At 22.9% G+C, this 17,086-nt stretch overlaps 1 protein-coding gene across 1 annotated transcript in view; it reads left to right on the top strand.

The window, feature by feature from the left end:
- rdgB (retinal degeneration B) overlaps window positions 1-11,293 on the top strand; it is a 41,576-nt gene extending 30,283 nt beyond the window's left edge. The window contains exons 8-24 of the mRNA XM_011496787.1: window positions 303-475; window positions 568-590; window positions 995-1,106; window positions 2,738-2,788; window positions 3,278-3,463; window positions 4,236-4,398; window positions 4,814-5,209; window positions 6,242-6,528; window positions 7,210-7,359; window positions 7,446-7,708; window positions 7,898-8,006; window positions 8,129-8,285; window positions 8,382-8,531; window positions 8,621-8,801; window positions 9,157-9,431; window positions 10,191-10,306; window positions 10,909-11,293. Of these exons, the coding sequence (XP_011495089.1) occupies window positions 303-475; window positions 568-590; window positions 995-1,106; window positions 2,738-2,788; window positions 3,278-3,463; window positions 4,236-4,398; window positions 4,814-5,209; window positions 6,242-6,528; window positions 7,210-7,359; window positions 7,446-7,708; window positions 7,898-8,006; window positions 8,129-8,285; window positions 8,382-8,531; window positions 8,621-8,801; window positions 9,157-9,431; window positions 10,191-10,293 (2,779 nt within the window). The 3' untranslated portion in view covers window positions 10,294-10,306; window positions 10,909-11,293. The remainder of the gene's footprint in view (window positions 1-302; window positions 476-567; window positions 591-994; window positions 1,107-2,737; window positions 2,789-3,277; window positions 3,464-4,235; window positions 4,399-4,813; window positions 5,210-6,241; window positions 6,529-7,209; window positions 7,360-7,445; window positions 7,709-7,897; window positions 8,007-8,128; window positions 8,286-8,381; window positions 8,532-8,620; window positions 8,802-9,156; window positions 9,432-10,190; window positions 10,307-10,908) is intronic.
- The last annotated feature ends 5,793 nt before the right edge of the window (window positions 11,294-17,086 follow it).

Genomic DNA, 17,086 nt, shown 5'->3' with positions numbered 1-17,086 from the left:
CTTTTTTTTTTTTTTTTTTTTTTTGTTTTACTAAAGTTAGTGGTAAATATTTTAATACTAAATTTAATTATTCAACATTAATCGAGGACAAATTATTTTTTATATACAGAGGCCAGTACTTAATGTAATAAAAAGTACATATTTCTTTTTTAATAATAAAATGCATATCAATTCTAATGGAATTGATATATTTTATGGCTTAATATATTTATTATTAATAATAAGAAGAAATATTACAGATAATAATAATAATAATAATAATAATAATAATAATAACAATAAGAAATATTAAACATTTACAGAAAAGTTGAAAAATTAGTAAAAGTCGAAAAGGATAAGATGTGGAAGAGTAATTCATCCTTACATTCGCCAAGTTCGACCAAAAGTTTTGATGCTCAAATAGCGAACTGGCGAATGGAAAGTATCGTGCGTGAATCCGAATCTGGAAGCGATGAGGAATTTTTCGACTGTCAAGGTATAATTTAAATGTCAGAATGACTGTTTTTAATACAAATCTGACTCGGTTTTCTAAAAAGTTAAAATAAACTTTGGCATGATTATTTGTAGATAATAGATTTCTAAAAATTCTTGTCTATTCATCTTTTAAAACGAATGAAAAAAAACTATTGATATTGTTAGAGCATGTCAACTACTATAAATTGTTAGAGTATATTTTTTGTTATCAATTAATGAAATAATTCATTAAAATGTTTTTGATAATATTAAAATGTTATCAATTTTTAATGTATCTATAAATAAATTTATTTAATTAGTGAAACATTTATTGAAAATTTCTTTGATAATATTATACAAATTTTATCAAATTATAAGCACAAATAAATTTATTTAAAATAGTAGATTTTTTTATATAGATTCATGCTTACTTTATATTATATGTTCGTTGTTTAATATTTGTTTATTCATATATACAACTTATAAAAATTAATAGACTTATAAATCAATGCGTAGCTTCATAAAAAGATACATGTTATAGTACGATCTGGTATCCAAGATGTTTTCTTTTATGTGCATTCTCTCTTTCTTAATTGTCGCACGCACAATTTCTACAGCAACGTCTGGATTCATTATACCTATTATATTAAAAGGTAGGAATCGTAGACTATTCTATACTAATAACAGTAGATAAATTATAATATTTTAAAATCAATAAAGTTTTTAATAATTTTCATAATTCAAATTAAAAATTTTTACTTGCTTTTACGAAAAATATTTAACAATTGCTTTATTCAATTTTTTAATATTTAAAAAATATATTTGGTTTTATTAATTTTTTAATTATTTAATATATTTATATAATTATAATTATAATTTGTGTGTCGTTTTATTCGCCTACGATATGACTACACATATATGAAAATCTTACTGTTATATATATTAATCATTTTAATTTGATTGTTCGTTTTTACCATAAAATTCCTTTTTTAATTAATTATTTTGCTGATATAAATAAAATTAAAATTTGTCAATTACAAAAAAATATCGATTTTCGGTTTCCAACATGTCAACTGCTCTCACGTGTAATGGGTATTTATTCTTCCATACTTTAAGTATTTTTTATTTCATATCAATAATGACTATGATTAGAAAGTTTTATTAATATATTATTTATATTATTCATTTAATCATCGTAATTGGCTGGCATAATTGTACTGAAGAAACCTATAAAAAATCTTTTAATTACATTTCTAATTATATTTTATTATACATTTAGTCTATTGTGGTCGTAAATTTTCACTTAAATTTATAATTAAATTTAAAATGATTTTTTAGTAAAACAGACAACGAACCTTATTTTTATTATTCTATAGTAAGCACGACAGATTTAAATCAAATTTCTTTGTTTTGGACATACAATAAATTAAAAAAAATTTTATTTCCTTATATTTTTACCGTTTTCTCAACTTCGAATATTTGATTAAAAAATTATTTATAGTATATATCTTTAAATATATAATGTAAAGTTATAAACAATATTTTCAAAAAAATTTTCATTTGAAGATATAATCATTATTCTTCCAAGGGCCGTGTCAGGGTATATTTGTAAAAGTCCTTTATTTACGTATCTTAAAAATTACAATTATTTATTGTGAATTTAAAATAATTATAATTTCCTAAAATTTTTAACAAATAAAAATCCATTTAGAAAATTCGGAAGTTTCATGACATCTATAAACAATGGCCAACTATATTATATTTTATAATATATATATTATCCATTGAATTATAAAACAAAAGTGTAGATAAGTGATACTTAATTAAGTGACGCATATAATAATAATCAAAGACATTTTTTCATAATACTTTCTAAAAAAGTATATTTCAAATATTTTATATTGTGTTAGTTGGTTAACTAAATTGTTTGCATGCAATAATATTCATAAGTATTAACTTAAGACATTAAAATATGAGTGTTTTTATTTTAATATTACTAAAATTAAATTTTTTACTTTGAAAATATTAATAATCTAATCTTTAATTTTAATATTCAAAGGCATACATACAAATTATATTTCAACTATGGTTTCATAAATCCATACAAATGAATATATATTTATCATTTTTATTTAATTACATAAATCAATATATAAGCATCATTAAAGAAACTTATAATATAAAAGTGAAATAAAAAAGCAGGTTAAAATTTCTAATCGAACAGACAATTTTGAACTCAAAGATAATTTATCAATTTCTAAATGAAGTTCTTTGGATCTTCTAGCTGAAGAGGAGGATTCAGCATCACCAAGTGTCCCAGATGTCAATACTCAAGGTGTTTATTTTCTTTTTACTTACAAATTTTTATAAATGATTATCAAGTTCCTTTTTCATTTAATGTTCAGTTTTATAAATTAGAGATCTGGATTATAAATATTTTTTTTTTTATATTGAGTAATCATATATATACATGTTTTTTTTAAGATATTTTATGCTATAATATTGTCTTGCGTGTGATTGCATCATACGGTAAATAAAAATAAATACAAAATGGTAAATAAAGTAAATTTTAAGAAGACAAGAATTGATATTAAAAAATAAGTTTAAGGTTATTATGTATTAACCGTACTAGACATATTCATTCATTTTTCCATATGTTAAATAATTCATTTTACAAAAAGTTTCTTTCAAAACAATAATAACTTACATAATTAAACAAAATTTTAATTTCATATTCTTTTCATATTAAAAAAAAGTAAATCATACATGTTTAGTATAATTTTTAATATTAATTAACATGAATTATGATATTAAAATGTTCTAGACGACACTATATTCTCATATTCATATCTTCAACGAGTGGCAAGTGAACGCACCGGTAGACGACTGCAAATACGAACTTCGGCTAGCATTGACGTCTCCTGTCCAGCTTCACCTCAATACTCTCCCACACATCAGCCGTGCAGTACTACTGTTCTTCTTATCATTTTGCATGCTGGCAGTGTTTTAGGTATTATATTAGCTATATTAGTTATATATTAGTTATATTATATTAACTAAAACGTTCAAAATTATGACGAATTTATTACCGATTAATTACTGGTTTCAAACAATGTATTAAACAATATAATATTTTTAACTAACACTTCTATAATGACTATAATTTTAATTGTAAATATGTAAATGTAGATTTTTAGCTTTCTTTGATTTATTAGTTATTACATATTAAAATAATGAGAATCCTAATATATGTTTATACGAATATATGTTTGTTATTACATACCAAATTTCCTTTTGCCAGCACAATAAATTAATAATTTATTTTTTACGAATAGTGAAAGATGTGGCTTGATCTTAAATTGAAATCCCTTGTATAGCATAAGAATCTTACTGAAGTTTTATAAGATAGTGACTGAAATATCGAAAAAACAGATAATTTATATGTAAAATATTTGTACTATACAATACCTGTATTCTATTTAGTTGGACATAACAAGACTTAACATTTCATTTCATTGATATAACTAGTATTACAAAATAAAATTTATAGATCCCAATAATTTAATATAATATTACTATTTGTTTTTAGAAATTTTCTATTTATATTGAAAATATATATTGAAATTATCTATATATTTATTTACATAATTTGTACAACTATTGACAAAAAGAATGATGGATTTTTGTAATATTTTAAGTGATTATTATAAAAATCATATTTTAAACCTACTTTTTGTTTAAATCTATTTTAAGTTCATTAAAACATTTGTATTTACTTATAGATGCAAATGTAGATTTAACAGCTAAAAAATCAGATATAACAACGTTCAAAGGAGCTTTTGAATCGGTAATAAGGCAACATTATCCGACAATGGTTGGTCATATAGCAATAAAATTTGTTTCCTGCCCGTCGATATGCACTGAAGGTCTCGGGATACTATCTAGGTAAGTAAATAAATCTACAAATTGATTATTTTTAATATTATTTTTTCAACCAAAATATAATTTTAATTAGCATCTATCAATGGTTTTCGTTATTCGTAATTCTTTTATAATTACTTTCATTCGTCCTCTTATAATATTTAATACTCTTTTAGAATAAATAGTAAAACTACAAACTTATAATAATATAAATAAATTTTTATGTCAACTACAATTTTGATTTTTGATGAGATAATCTCATATTTTACATGAATATGCTTGTGATGAAAATTATATGAGTAAATTAATATCTTGCAACATTATATGCAAAATAATATTTTTTATAAATAAGACACATTGTTACAAATAGCCTATTAATAACAGATGAAAAAAAAAAATAAATAAAGATATAACGATTCTATACAACCTTTCATTTCAGTCTTAGTCCATATAGTTTCGATGTATCACCATCATGTATGGATACACCACAAATAACGCATGATACGATACCGATTGGTGCTATTCCTCTACTCGCTACATCAACTCACGATTACCCGGATGCGGTCACACGAGTTATCAATGGCACAAATCAGGTCTATCAAGAATTTATCAGGTGCGAAGAAGGGCGAGGTTTTAACGGACAGATTTGCTTTATCGGTGACTCCGTTGGTTCAATCTTAGCCTACGATGCACTCTGCAGATCATCGCAATTTCAGTCTCGACACGATAGTGAAAACAGCATTTTAAATAATGACAATCATGAGTATAACGGAGGATACGAAGATGGGAAACATCTTGCGGCACCCATACCCAGGAGAAGATCTTCTTGTACTAGGTATGCATATAATTCGTTTAATACTTTTATTTTGTTTGATCTTTATAAAAAAAAAAAATAAATAAATAAAATACACTACTGTTTACTCTAATATTATTATTTTGTAAATTTCAAGTTATATGATATAATTTCGAATTAGCTGGAACTATAATAAACTGGAAGAATAATGAATATAACAACTTATTCCGATGTAAATATAATAAATCATATGAATTTTTACTAATACAGTAAATGCAAGTTATATTAAAAGTATTATACATAAATTGATATTATAAAAGTAAATATTTTCAAGAAATATACAAAATTAATAAAAAGAAAAATTCACTTGCAGCAATAAAAATTGTGACAGAATTAATTGTGAAAAATATAAAAACAAACAAACATAAGTATTTATTATGAAAATATTTCAACGTAATTGATTATATCTTCTACATGTCTATTGATATATTATCAACTCCTTCTTTTAAATAATTATTTAAAGGATAATCTTTTCTGCGGGTTAGATATATAACATAACATTAATTAAAAATTCACTATAATAATCCATAAATTATATTTTTTTAAGTTTTAACTTTTTGACAAAAATTTATATATAATTTGTAAAAATTTTCTTATTAAATATTTAAGTAAGCTATAATGAATAAACATTAAATGAATTTAATTAATTTAAACACGTATTTACTAATCATGATTATGAAATATATTTTATAGTGCTATTAAAAAATTATTGACAATCTTGTAATACTTTTAATTTCATTACTGATAATATTCATCTTCAATATCATTATAATGATAATTATAATTTTAATATTCTGACAAAAAATAAATTCATGTGGTATATTATTTACTTTATTAATTGTAACAAATATGGTTTTTTCAAAATTATTTAATATTAAAAAATGTTTAACTGAAAATAAAAATAATAAAGAGTAACATCATTTAAAACAATAATTTTAATTCAGTATTATTAAGGTATAAAAGTCTAAATCTATAAAATAATTCACAATTAATTTATTTCATTGTTCTGTTTAGTGATAATTCTCATCAATGTAAACTGGATTTTGATGTCAGCGATTTTTTTATGTTTGGCAGTCCATTATCACTAGTTTTAGCATATAGGAAGATATCCTCAATAGGGGAGAAAACTAATAATATAAATAAACCTTGCGTGAATCAAGTTTACAATTTATTTCATCCAAGCGATCCAGTAGCTGCTCGATTGGAGCCATTAATCTCGGCACGTTTCTCTTTGTTGCCACCAGTAAATGTTGCACGATATCAAAAATATCCTCTTGGTAATGGCCAGCCATATCATTTATGTAAGTAATTTTAATCTCTATATTGTAATCATAAAATTAAAAAAAAAAAATATTTTACACAAAATAAAACAAAGTGAATCCTATGATATCTTGTAATCGAAGCATTTTCAAAGTCCATTACATTAGATGTAAATGTCATTTTAATAAATAATAATAAAATAGTATATTGTAGTAATGAAATGGTATATTATAGTAACAAAAACTTCTTTCTTTTATTTTTCAGTCTTTTATTTTTAAAATTCTTTCAAAATTAATTTATCAATAAAAATTATTGACGTCATTTGATTAGATAAAAAAAAATTTTGAAAATAAATATGAAATCATTATTATAAAATGTTTTAAAATATAATATATAATGCTTGTGAAAAATATATTTTGCTAGTTTTTTTTTATTATAGAAAAAACTAAGATAATTACAAAATTCAATTAATTAAAATTGTTTATAACAAATCCAATGATCATTTATTATACGTTTTGCATGAGTGATACTGTATATGTGCTGTGATTATACTTTTTGCTTGTAAATTAGAAAGTTTATAATCATTAAGATACTGTTTTTGACTAATATCGTTGGGTACTTTTTATTTATATATAATAAATTATAATTTAAAAAAAATTATAATATTTCAATAAACCAATTACATATCTGTTTATTTTTTTGAAATATAATACATATTATAGTGGAAACATTACAAACTAATCCTCAACTGTTTACTGATGGACTGAACGTTCCCAGTATTACAATGTCTCATCTAAGAAGATTATCAGATATATCAATTCATAGTACTATGTCGAGTATTGATACTGTACCACTTCAAGCTGTATCTTCTCGTATATATTTTCCTTTATTTTTATTGCGCAAATTATATATTTAAAATTCTCATTATTTATTACTCATTTCTTTTTATTTATTATAGTTACTCATAAGTGGTGGGGCACCAAGAGGATAGATTATGCCTTATATTGCCCTGAAGGACTTGCGAATTTTCCTACAAATGCTTTACCTCATTTATTTCACGCAAGTTACTGGGAATCTTCAGATGTTATAGCATTTATCGTTCGACAAATTGGTAGATTTGATTTACAATTGTTAGATAATGATGAAAAAGAACTTACCGGTTTCCGTCCAGGCCAACCTAGAGAAAAATGGAATAAAAAACGAACCTCTGTTAAATTAAAAGTAAGAGTTGATATTGGTTATTTGTATCTATTCAAAATATTTAAGCTACGTAAAATTATTTTTTACGTGAAAATATATTTTAGCAGTCGAAAATTTGAATAAAAAAAAGTTTAATATCTGTATATTAATGAACGCTATGTATTAATTAATAATAATACTTGATTGTAAAAATAGAAAATTTTTTTGCAGAATGTTGCTGCAAATCATCGAGCTAATGATGTTATTGTTAGAGATGGGACACCACAAATATTGGTAGCTAGATTCATGTATGGGCCTATAGGAGTAATAGCATTAACTGGTATGTCCTTTTCATGCATAATTAATTTTTAAATAACATACTCTCTTTTTCCCTGTGTGTATATTCTTTAAATCTTGTATTACGATTAAATTACATCATTTTAAAACAATTTACATTTATAGGCGAAAAAATAGATATTCATATAATGAAAGATGTTAGATTAGGTGAATGGATTTTTTATTCAACTGAAATAACGGATAAAAATGGTAGAATAATTTATCAGATTCCAGATGATAAAACCTTAGGATATGGACTTTATCCGGTAAAAATGATAGTAAGGTAATTTAATTGAATATTTTACATAATTTAAAAAATGTAAATAAATATATTTTAATAATTGTAATATTTTATTGATCTCATTTATTTCATTTGAAGAGGTGATCATACGTCTGTAGATTTTTTTATGACTGTAATTCCACCAAAAACAGAATGCGTGGTCTTTAGTATTGATGGTTCTTTTACGGCAAGTGTATCTGTAACAGGGAGAGATCCTAAAGTTAGAGCGGGTGCCGTAGATATCGTTAGGTAAAACAAAATTTGAATGTACTTTGTATTCAGCATAATCTAGTTTTTCTTAATAAATAAATAATTAATGTTATATTATAATATTTTAGGCATTGGCAAGAACTGGGATACTTAATTATTTATATAACCGGAAGACCAGACATGCAACAACATAAGGTCGTATCATGGCTCTCACAACACAACTTTCCACATGGTCTTGTATCTTTTGCTGATGGTTTATCTACCGATCCATTAGCACATAAAGCTGCATATCTTAAAAATTTAATACAGGTAAATTAAAATTAAACTTAAAATATTTATGACCATCAATATAGAAAATTAATTTTTTTTACTATAAGCTCATTTCACATTGAATAATATTTTATTGTGTTAGAAACATATTAATTTATTGTAGAACATAATTCATTTAAAGTGATTTTTTAAATATGGTTTAATTTTTATAAGAATATTTTAATTACATAATATGTTGAAATAATTGCCGAATTAAAAAATATATTATTATATATTACATTAAATATCATAATTTATTAAATATTACATTATACAATTCTTTAATTCAATAAATATCCCCTCGTGATATCCTTGCAATTTCTCCTTTCTAATGTACAGCATGTAATCTACGTAGGAACATGGCGTAATAATTCATCACGCATACGGAAGTAACAAAGATATAAGTGTATATACGTCGATAAACCTGCAACCGAGCCAAATTTTCATTATTGGAAAAGTGCCACGTAAAAATCATGCGTTATCTACCGTTTTACACGAGGGTTACGCTGCACACCTGAGCATGCTTCAAGCATACGGCGGTTCACGACCTGCTCAGGGCAATGCGCGCATGGTTATACCTAGAGGGCAGTTCGGTCTACCCGGACAAAATGCCTCGTTACGACGAAGAAGGTGAGAGTTAACACACATCAAAAACTCTACATCTATCTCATACAACAAACCGATGAATCTCCGTTTTACCTACTTTTTATGCAAATTTTTTTATTAGCAGTTATCGTACGTACATAACTGTCTAATACATACATTTTTATATTGATTGTATAGCGCACGAACCTATCTATACTACATTTTATATTACATTTTATATGATTGATGTATATGGTAATGATTGGAGACATTTTTGCCATTTTCTTAGTTAGTTTATATTAATTAGAAATACGGTTTAATATTTGAATGAAGCACATTTTACTAAAAATTAAAATTTTTCTCCACATTTATTAAAATATTATTATTATTAAACATCATTAATAAGACTGTACAGTTATATAGGTTTTGATATTGTTTTATTTTATAAAATTGACGCAAATCAATTCCAGAGAAAATAATTATTTTTATTATAATGTTAAAAAGGATATAAGCATTATAAGTGATAAAACACATATTTATCCTTAGAAAATTGAAATAAACTTTCGATTCAACAGAAATATATATAGTTCTTTCATAAACATGATGAAATCATTTGATTGAATACCAATGGACATGGCGATTCGTAAATAAATTCGTTAAAAAACGATGCATATTTATGTAATCTATACATTCCGCCAGTTCATAAATTTGTGAATAAAATATAGAATAATTAGTGAGTTCATTGAATTGTGATATATACCAGTGCGAGTGTGTATGTGAATACGAGCCTCGGCTCTGTTCCAGTAACGACACAGCAGTCAACTCGCCAGCGCGCAGCAGTGTATACTTAAAAGGAAAGACCAACTTAGTCACATCTAATACTCGACTATTATCTACGAACAATTAACTTATTAACATTGGTAACTATTCTCGTTTTTCTCCTATATTTGCTATATTTTCCAACTGAATGTTGCAAGTAAAGATAGATAGATTGTCTCGTCATTTGGTTAAAAAATTAATAAACTATGATTTTTTAAAGTTATTTTGAGATAGATTAAAATATAATTGAAAAAAAAATTTATGATCGAGTTCATTTTATTTAGAAAATTCAATAAATAATTTGCATACAAGCATATAGTTATAATAAATATATGCATTCATCATTAGAAAAACACTGGTCAAATTCAATACTCTAAAGATTAAATTGAAATTTGGTAATAATAAAGCAATACACGGAACTTATGGTAATTTATATTGTCATTTCTATAAGTGTGAGACAGTCTCTATCTATCTCCTCATAGCTTTTGAAACAGTCTGTCTACTTCCTATAGAAATATATTAATAAATAAATACATACATAAATAAATAATAATATGAATATATTTATTTATTTATACATATATATATATTTATTAATTTATTTTTATTTTTAAACTATAAGTCTTGAACTGATACAGACAAACAGAATAAGATATAAGATATAATATATATATATTATATCTTAACCTTCTTCAAATTACAGGTACCTTTCGTGAAGATATGTCGCGTTCAACCAGTGAAATAGAACTTTTAAAACCAAAGTGACAAAGAGAAAATCAGACAGCCTACTACTACTACTACTATTACTACTACTACTGTCATCCCTACATTCTGTTAGTTCGTTCATTTATAATCAACCTTAAGAAAGCGTAAAAACATTCATGCCCAAGATTTGTGTCGGTTAGTTCAGAAATGTTTTAGTTTTTTTTTTTTTCAACTGTTGGAATGAACTCGATACTCACTTTAACGACCAAGGTAAATAGAGAATCTTGGCCATCATTTACAGTATACATTTTTTCTTAAATGTTTTAATGTATAGTTATAATATCTAAGCAATGACTTTCCACCAAAATTCTCTAATATTTTCTAATTTGTATTCTAGAAATTGTAAAATTAAGAGGACACTTGATAAAAGTAGATAAAAGAAATACAATGACAAACAAAATTAAAACAAATAAATTTTATATGATTTGTGAAATATAATACATTTTTATAAAATATTATAATTTTTAATAAATGAATAATTTGAAAGTTATTTAAAATATGAATTAAATTAAAATTGATTAGCCTTGTTTTCTTCTTAAAAAATGTTATATTAAATATACAGTATTATCTTTTAGATAAAAACGTTAAATATTTATATTTGTAGATTTAATTAAGATTAAATTTAGTTTTATATTAAATTAGCAATTATTAGTTAAAGCATACGACTTATGCTAATAAAATACATTACTTTACTAAATTAATGGATGTATTCCTAAATAGATCATTTAAACTGTATCTTTACAAAAATAAATGTTATTTTTATAATTATAAAAAATTAGTTCATATTTAAATTTTCAATAAAAAGTTATACATTATGTATATTATAACATGATAATGAACTATTCAACAAATAATGATACCTCAAAGTGTTTGTTTAGTTCTTTATATGTTACGTATTTTATTGTTACGAAACTTAACTTTTTATACAGTTTATAATATTTATATTTAAATAATATTACAATGCCAATAAATACAGTATTGAATTTTATATAGCAAGTTTATACATATTTCATAAAATATCTATATTTTTCTTAATTTGAATAAATCACTACACAATTTTTCTTAAAATTTCCTCTTAAAGTTACACAAATTTATCGATGATAAAATATGTAATTTTAGCTAAAATTTAGATTGAAAACTAAGAATTTGATGGCGAGTCAACTAAGTCACTGCTTCCTGTGAAAATAAAAATAATCGCATGAACAAAAACATTATATGCTTTTTATCCACGTATCAATTTATTATTTTCAAATACGCGCGCCTTCATTGCACGATTCAAATAGATGTGAATGTTTTTTTGTCAGTATATATTATATATTACACTTAAAAAATATGTTCCAAAATGTAACGAAAATATACTATAATCGAAAATGAAAATATACTATAAACGAAAATAAACTATAATAAAAAAATATATAATCAACTAATGCGAAACACTTGAATGCAAAATAATCTTTATTGTTAAAAAAAATGTACCATAAACAAATGTACAGTATATAGTTAAAGTTCAAAACGATGTGAATTATTTTTCATTCATTCCAAAATTAGAATTTTAAATTGATTTTAAATTTTATTATTTATAAGTATAACAAATCGTTTATTACTCAATTAAAACAATTAAACAATTCAGGCTCTATTAAACTTTTTAAAAACCTACAATTCATTCATTAGAAATTTAGCTTTATTACATATCTAGAGATCCAAATTTTATTTCACTATTATGCATTTATATGTTCTATTTCTGTCCATATTTATATATAACATTAACTTTTCGAGATAAAATATATAAATCTAAATGAATAGATAAAGTCAATATAAAAGTATAAGAATGAAATATAAAAGAGATTTTTTATTTTTATATGTTATGTTTATAGTTAAATTATTTCGTAATTAGTTATGACACTTACTAGTTATAATAATAAACTATTGTATACGTTGTACAATAGTAGATACTATTGTATCTGTATTTTTCATTTAATTATGTGAAAAACTTAATTGTGTGCTAATTTTTATATTTAATCATATTTCATATTTAAATTGATTTTATATTTAAATAAACTTTTTCTCCCAATTATTAATTCTATTTTACTTTTTATACAATTCTGTTTCAATATTTTTACGTATAACAAATGAAAAGATTATTAAATTATAAAAAAATAAAAAAATATGAATAGATGTATGAATAGAGTTAAAATTGATATAGTAATCTTTTCTTTTTGATATTATAACGAGATAGTTAATTATATATAAAGTATTAAAATTTTTATTTGTATATATTATCGTCTGCTTATAAATCAACTGTATTTTTTCAATTACAATTTTAATTATCTTATTTACTAAGAAATCGATATATTTTTAAAATAGTGGATTTTAAATATGTATGTATTTAATATTATTCAATAAACTAATAATCAGCTATATATACATACTAGTATTTCATAATAAAATTAATTATATTATATTAAATATCCAAGTGACTATCATATATTTTTTAATATTTTTTAAATTACATGTTGGTAATTTAACTTGATATATTTTAGACGCGAATAATAGTAATATATTTTTTTTATAAATTTTATAATCAATGACATTTGATATTTAATTCATTAGTTAATTAGTTATTCTTTAATATAAGACTATTTTTTAATGTATTAATAGTTAACTATTTTCATAAAAATAATATAAATTTAATACATTTATAAATGTTTAGCCACAATGATCATTGAATTAATGTGAATATCAATGCATCATATTAAAAATATTATTCTTTAAATGCAAATAATTTATTAATATTATTTCTACACGATATAAATTTTACCGTTATAATAGTACATTTAGAATATTTTATCCATTAAGTACCGAATAAACTCATCTAGATTTATACGCACTGAATGCATGTCCATATAAATTCATTAACGATCATACTCTTAATTGCCTCTAGATTTTCATTTATAAACTAGTAATTGATTTGAAAATTAATATAAAACTTTTTGCTTATAAAATGTTTTATTATTTTATATTTCTACATATTCGAAATGGTTATTTTTTAAGATTTATAAATTTAATAGTTTATACATAATATTATTTTATTATGAACTATTATTAAAATTATATATTTACGAATGAACTCAATATTATGTAAATTTAACTATTTTGTACATGTATATATTTTAATGTTTTAAATAAAAAATAATTGTACTGTATTATAATTTACTTCGAATAAATCAATTAAAACAGTTAAGAAATCAAATGAAATACATTTTAAAAATTTAGTTTAAACTAACTAATTTTTGCAATAGTTATGCAATACATAAAAAATAATAACATATATATATATATATATATATATATATATATATATATATCTGTATTTTTTTTTAATAAAAACATTTTATAGTTAATGTTTTAATATATTATAAATATTATATTGCTACATGATTATATTTTTATGTATGTGATACAACTATCACAAAAATTAGATATAAATCTAACTAAATTTTTGGAACAAATTTCAATTTAAATCTGAAAATTTTAACTGATGTTGTAAAGTATAAAATTTATAATTAAATTCATAAACTTCTACGAACCAAATTATGGGTATAAAGTGAATATTTTATCATAATATACTACATAATATGATATAGAATTATAAACCTAAATGTTAATTTGCAATAATATAGAATAAATTTAAATATTAATGAAGTAAAAAAATTTAATATATATTTTGTGGTAATTTTATTACAAATAATTATTGTCAATTTACGGAATTAATTTAAAAATTTAGAATTAAAAAAAAATTTTTTCAAATAAAAATTACTTTTATGCTTAAAAAATAAATTTGTTAATGCAGTGTATTAGAAAATTAATAGATTTTTCAAGTGACAATAATAAATCACGTAGATTTTTATACAGATTAAATGATTATAATTCGCCGGATATTTTAGATATCAATTTACGATAGCATAGAAATACACTATATACAAATATTTATAAATTATTATAAAAACAAATATAGCATTAAAAGTTTTGTGAAATAACAAAATATTAATTTTTTCTATATTAAAATAGAAATTTATTAGTACATTTTGTTAATGGATGAAAGAACGTGATAAAATCAATAAAAATATTACTTTCTATTATAAAGTATTTAAATGTTTATTTTCAACACAAGTTGTGTAGATTACAATATATCTTTAGATTACTAATATATGTGAAAGTATAGTCAGTTGCAATCACATCTTCACAATTTAAAAAGTATATTAATTTTCATTCAAAAGAATTATTTTTCATTCATAAAATTTTTTACCTTAAATTCTGACGACTTGAACGTCTTCCTTAATATTATATCTTCCTGTTGTTTATATAGTACATTTGTATTCTAGCATAATTTATAAAATAATTATAACTTATTTATAAATGTTCTTTCTTTGATTAACGGACCATTTACCAAATCCCTTAATAATGAAAAAAAAGAAAGAAGAGTGATAGATAGTTCTTAATGGAAGAATAAAGAATAATTGGCACATGCATATAATGGCATGGCGCACAGAATCGCAAAGCTTTTAAAATAGGTGTCGCGTGGAGTTTTGTAATTAAAAAAAAAAAACATAATCTCATCCCAAATTGCGACTAACGAAGGTTTAAATTTTAGGTCGGTGAAACGCGCGGAAAGCAACATGTCGGGGCGCTTGGAGCGGAGCACGAGCGTCGACCCCGATACTTCGGCTCAACAGCAAACTATGCCTGTGACTCCGATAAGCAAATCCAGCACCCCGGACAAATTATGACGTTTCGCACGTTGTCGCTCTTTATTTGAGCCACGACGGTAGACATTATTTACTTCATCTAACAGGACTGCGTGAAATTCGATAGGTTTTCTCGATTTATTACACAATCGAGCGGGTAATACGTTGAAACTTTAACTGTGCATATGCTATATGTTTTTTAATTTTAATTCAAATTCTTATTAAGAAAAAAATGTGAAAAATGTTTTAACTTATGTTACTGCAATTAGGAATAGAATTTTTTACATAAATAGATGATAGAAAAATTCTCCAAGTAACGTAGTCAATAAAGTTTATATGAATAACTTTACAATCGTTAACGGCTTTAATATATAGTTGCTTGTTATTTAAAATGTTCGATTATTGCATTTGTTTTTAAAATATATTTTCAAGCAAGGAAGATTTTTAATGTTGTATATGAATAATAATCAAACTCTTGCATTTAAAGTAAATAATGTAACTGTTGAATTTTATCAAACTCTATTGAATTTTTAAAATTATAATAGAAAATGTTTAATTAATATTGAAATAATTATGTTGAATTATAGAAATAGATATAAATCTTGTAATATACTTTCAAATTTAATAGTTGTTTTCATAATTAAACGTATTAATAAATCAATTAAACAGATTTAATTTAAAAATACATTAACTATAAGTAGATAATTACATTTATCTATAAAATAAATCGAGAAAAATATAAGTTTTGTTACTATTACAAATTCTATAGATAATGTAAAGGTACATTAACATGAACTATGTAACTGTAACTTGTAAAACTACAAAAATTCTTCAATAACTAATAAGGAATTTGGAGGATATTAAATATGTACATGAATGCACGCGTGGTCATGCATATATACAAATATGTGTTACAATAACAGTATAATTCAAAAGTTTTATTTTTATACGTTACACACACACACACACACACACACACACACACACATATATTTGATTATGTACCTCAACTATTTTAAGTTGCCAATTATACGAGAAAATGTATTTTACCGATATAAAATAATTTATTACGTAATTGTATCGCGAGGCAATAATATTAGTATTCTATAGGATACCTCATGGAATAAAAATATTAATCTGTAAAATATAATAAATATATTAATGTAAAATTATATTTTAAAGTAAAATAAATTTTTAAGAAGAATTTATCTGAAAATAGAAACTCTGATTATAACTAAAATAAAATTTTACATGTAAGCGAATATTAGACTTCCTAGTTATACGTAAATGAATATAAAATTCTGTCTTCTCATAAATGCCTCTTGAGATAAACAATCATCCTGATATATTTACTTTTTTTTTTATAGTCCA

The sequence above is a fragment of the Ceratosolen solmsi genome, unplaced genomic scaffold (genome assembly GCF_000503995.2).
Source record: "Ceratosolen solmsi marchali unplaced genomic scaffold, CerSol_1.0 scaffold29, whole genome shotgun sequence".
NCBI lineage: Eukaryota > Metazoa > Arthropoda > Insecta > Hymenoptera > Agaonidae > Ceratosolen > Ceratosolen solmsi.
This window is presented reverse-complemented; position numbering and strand designations above follow the sequence as displayed.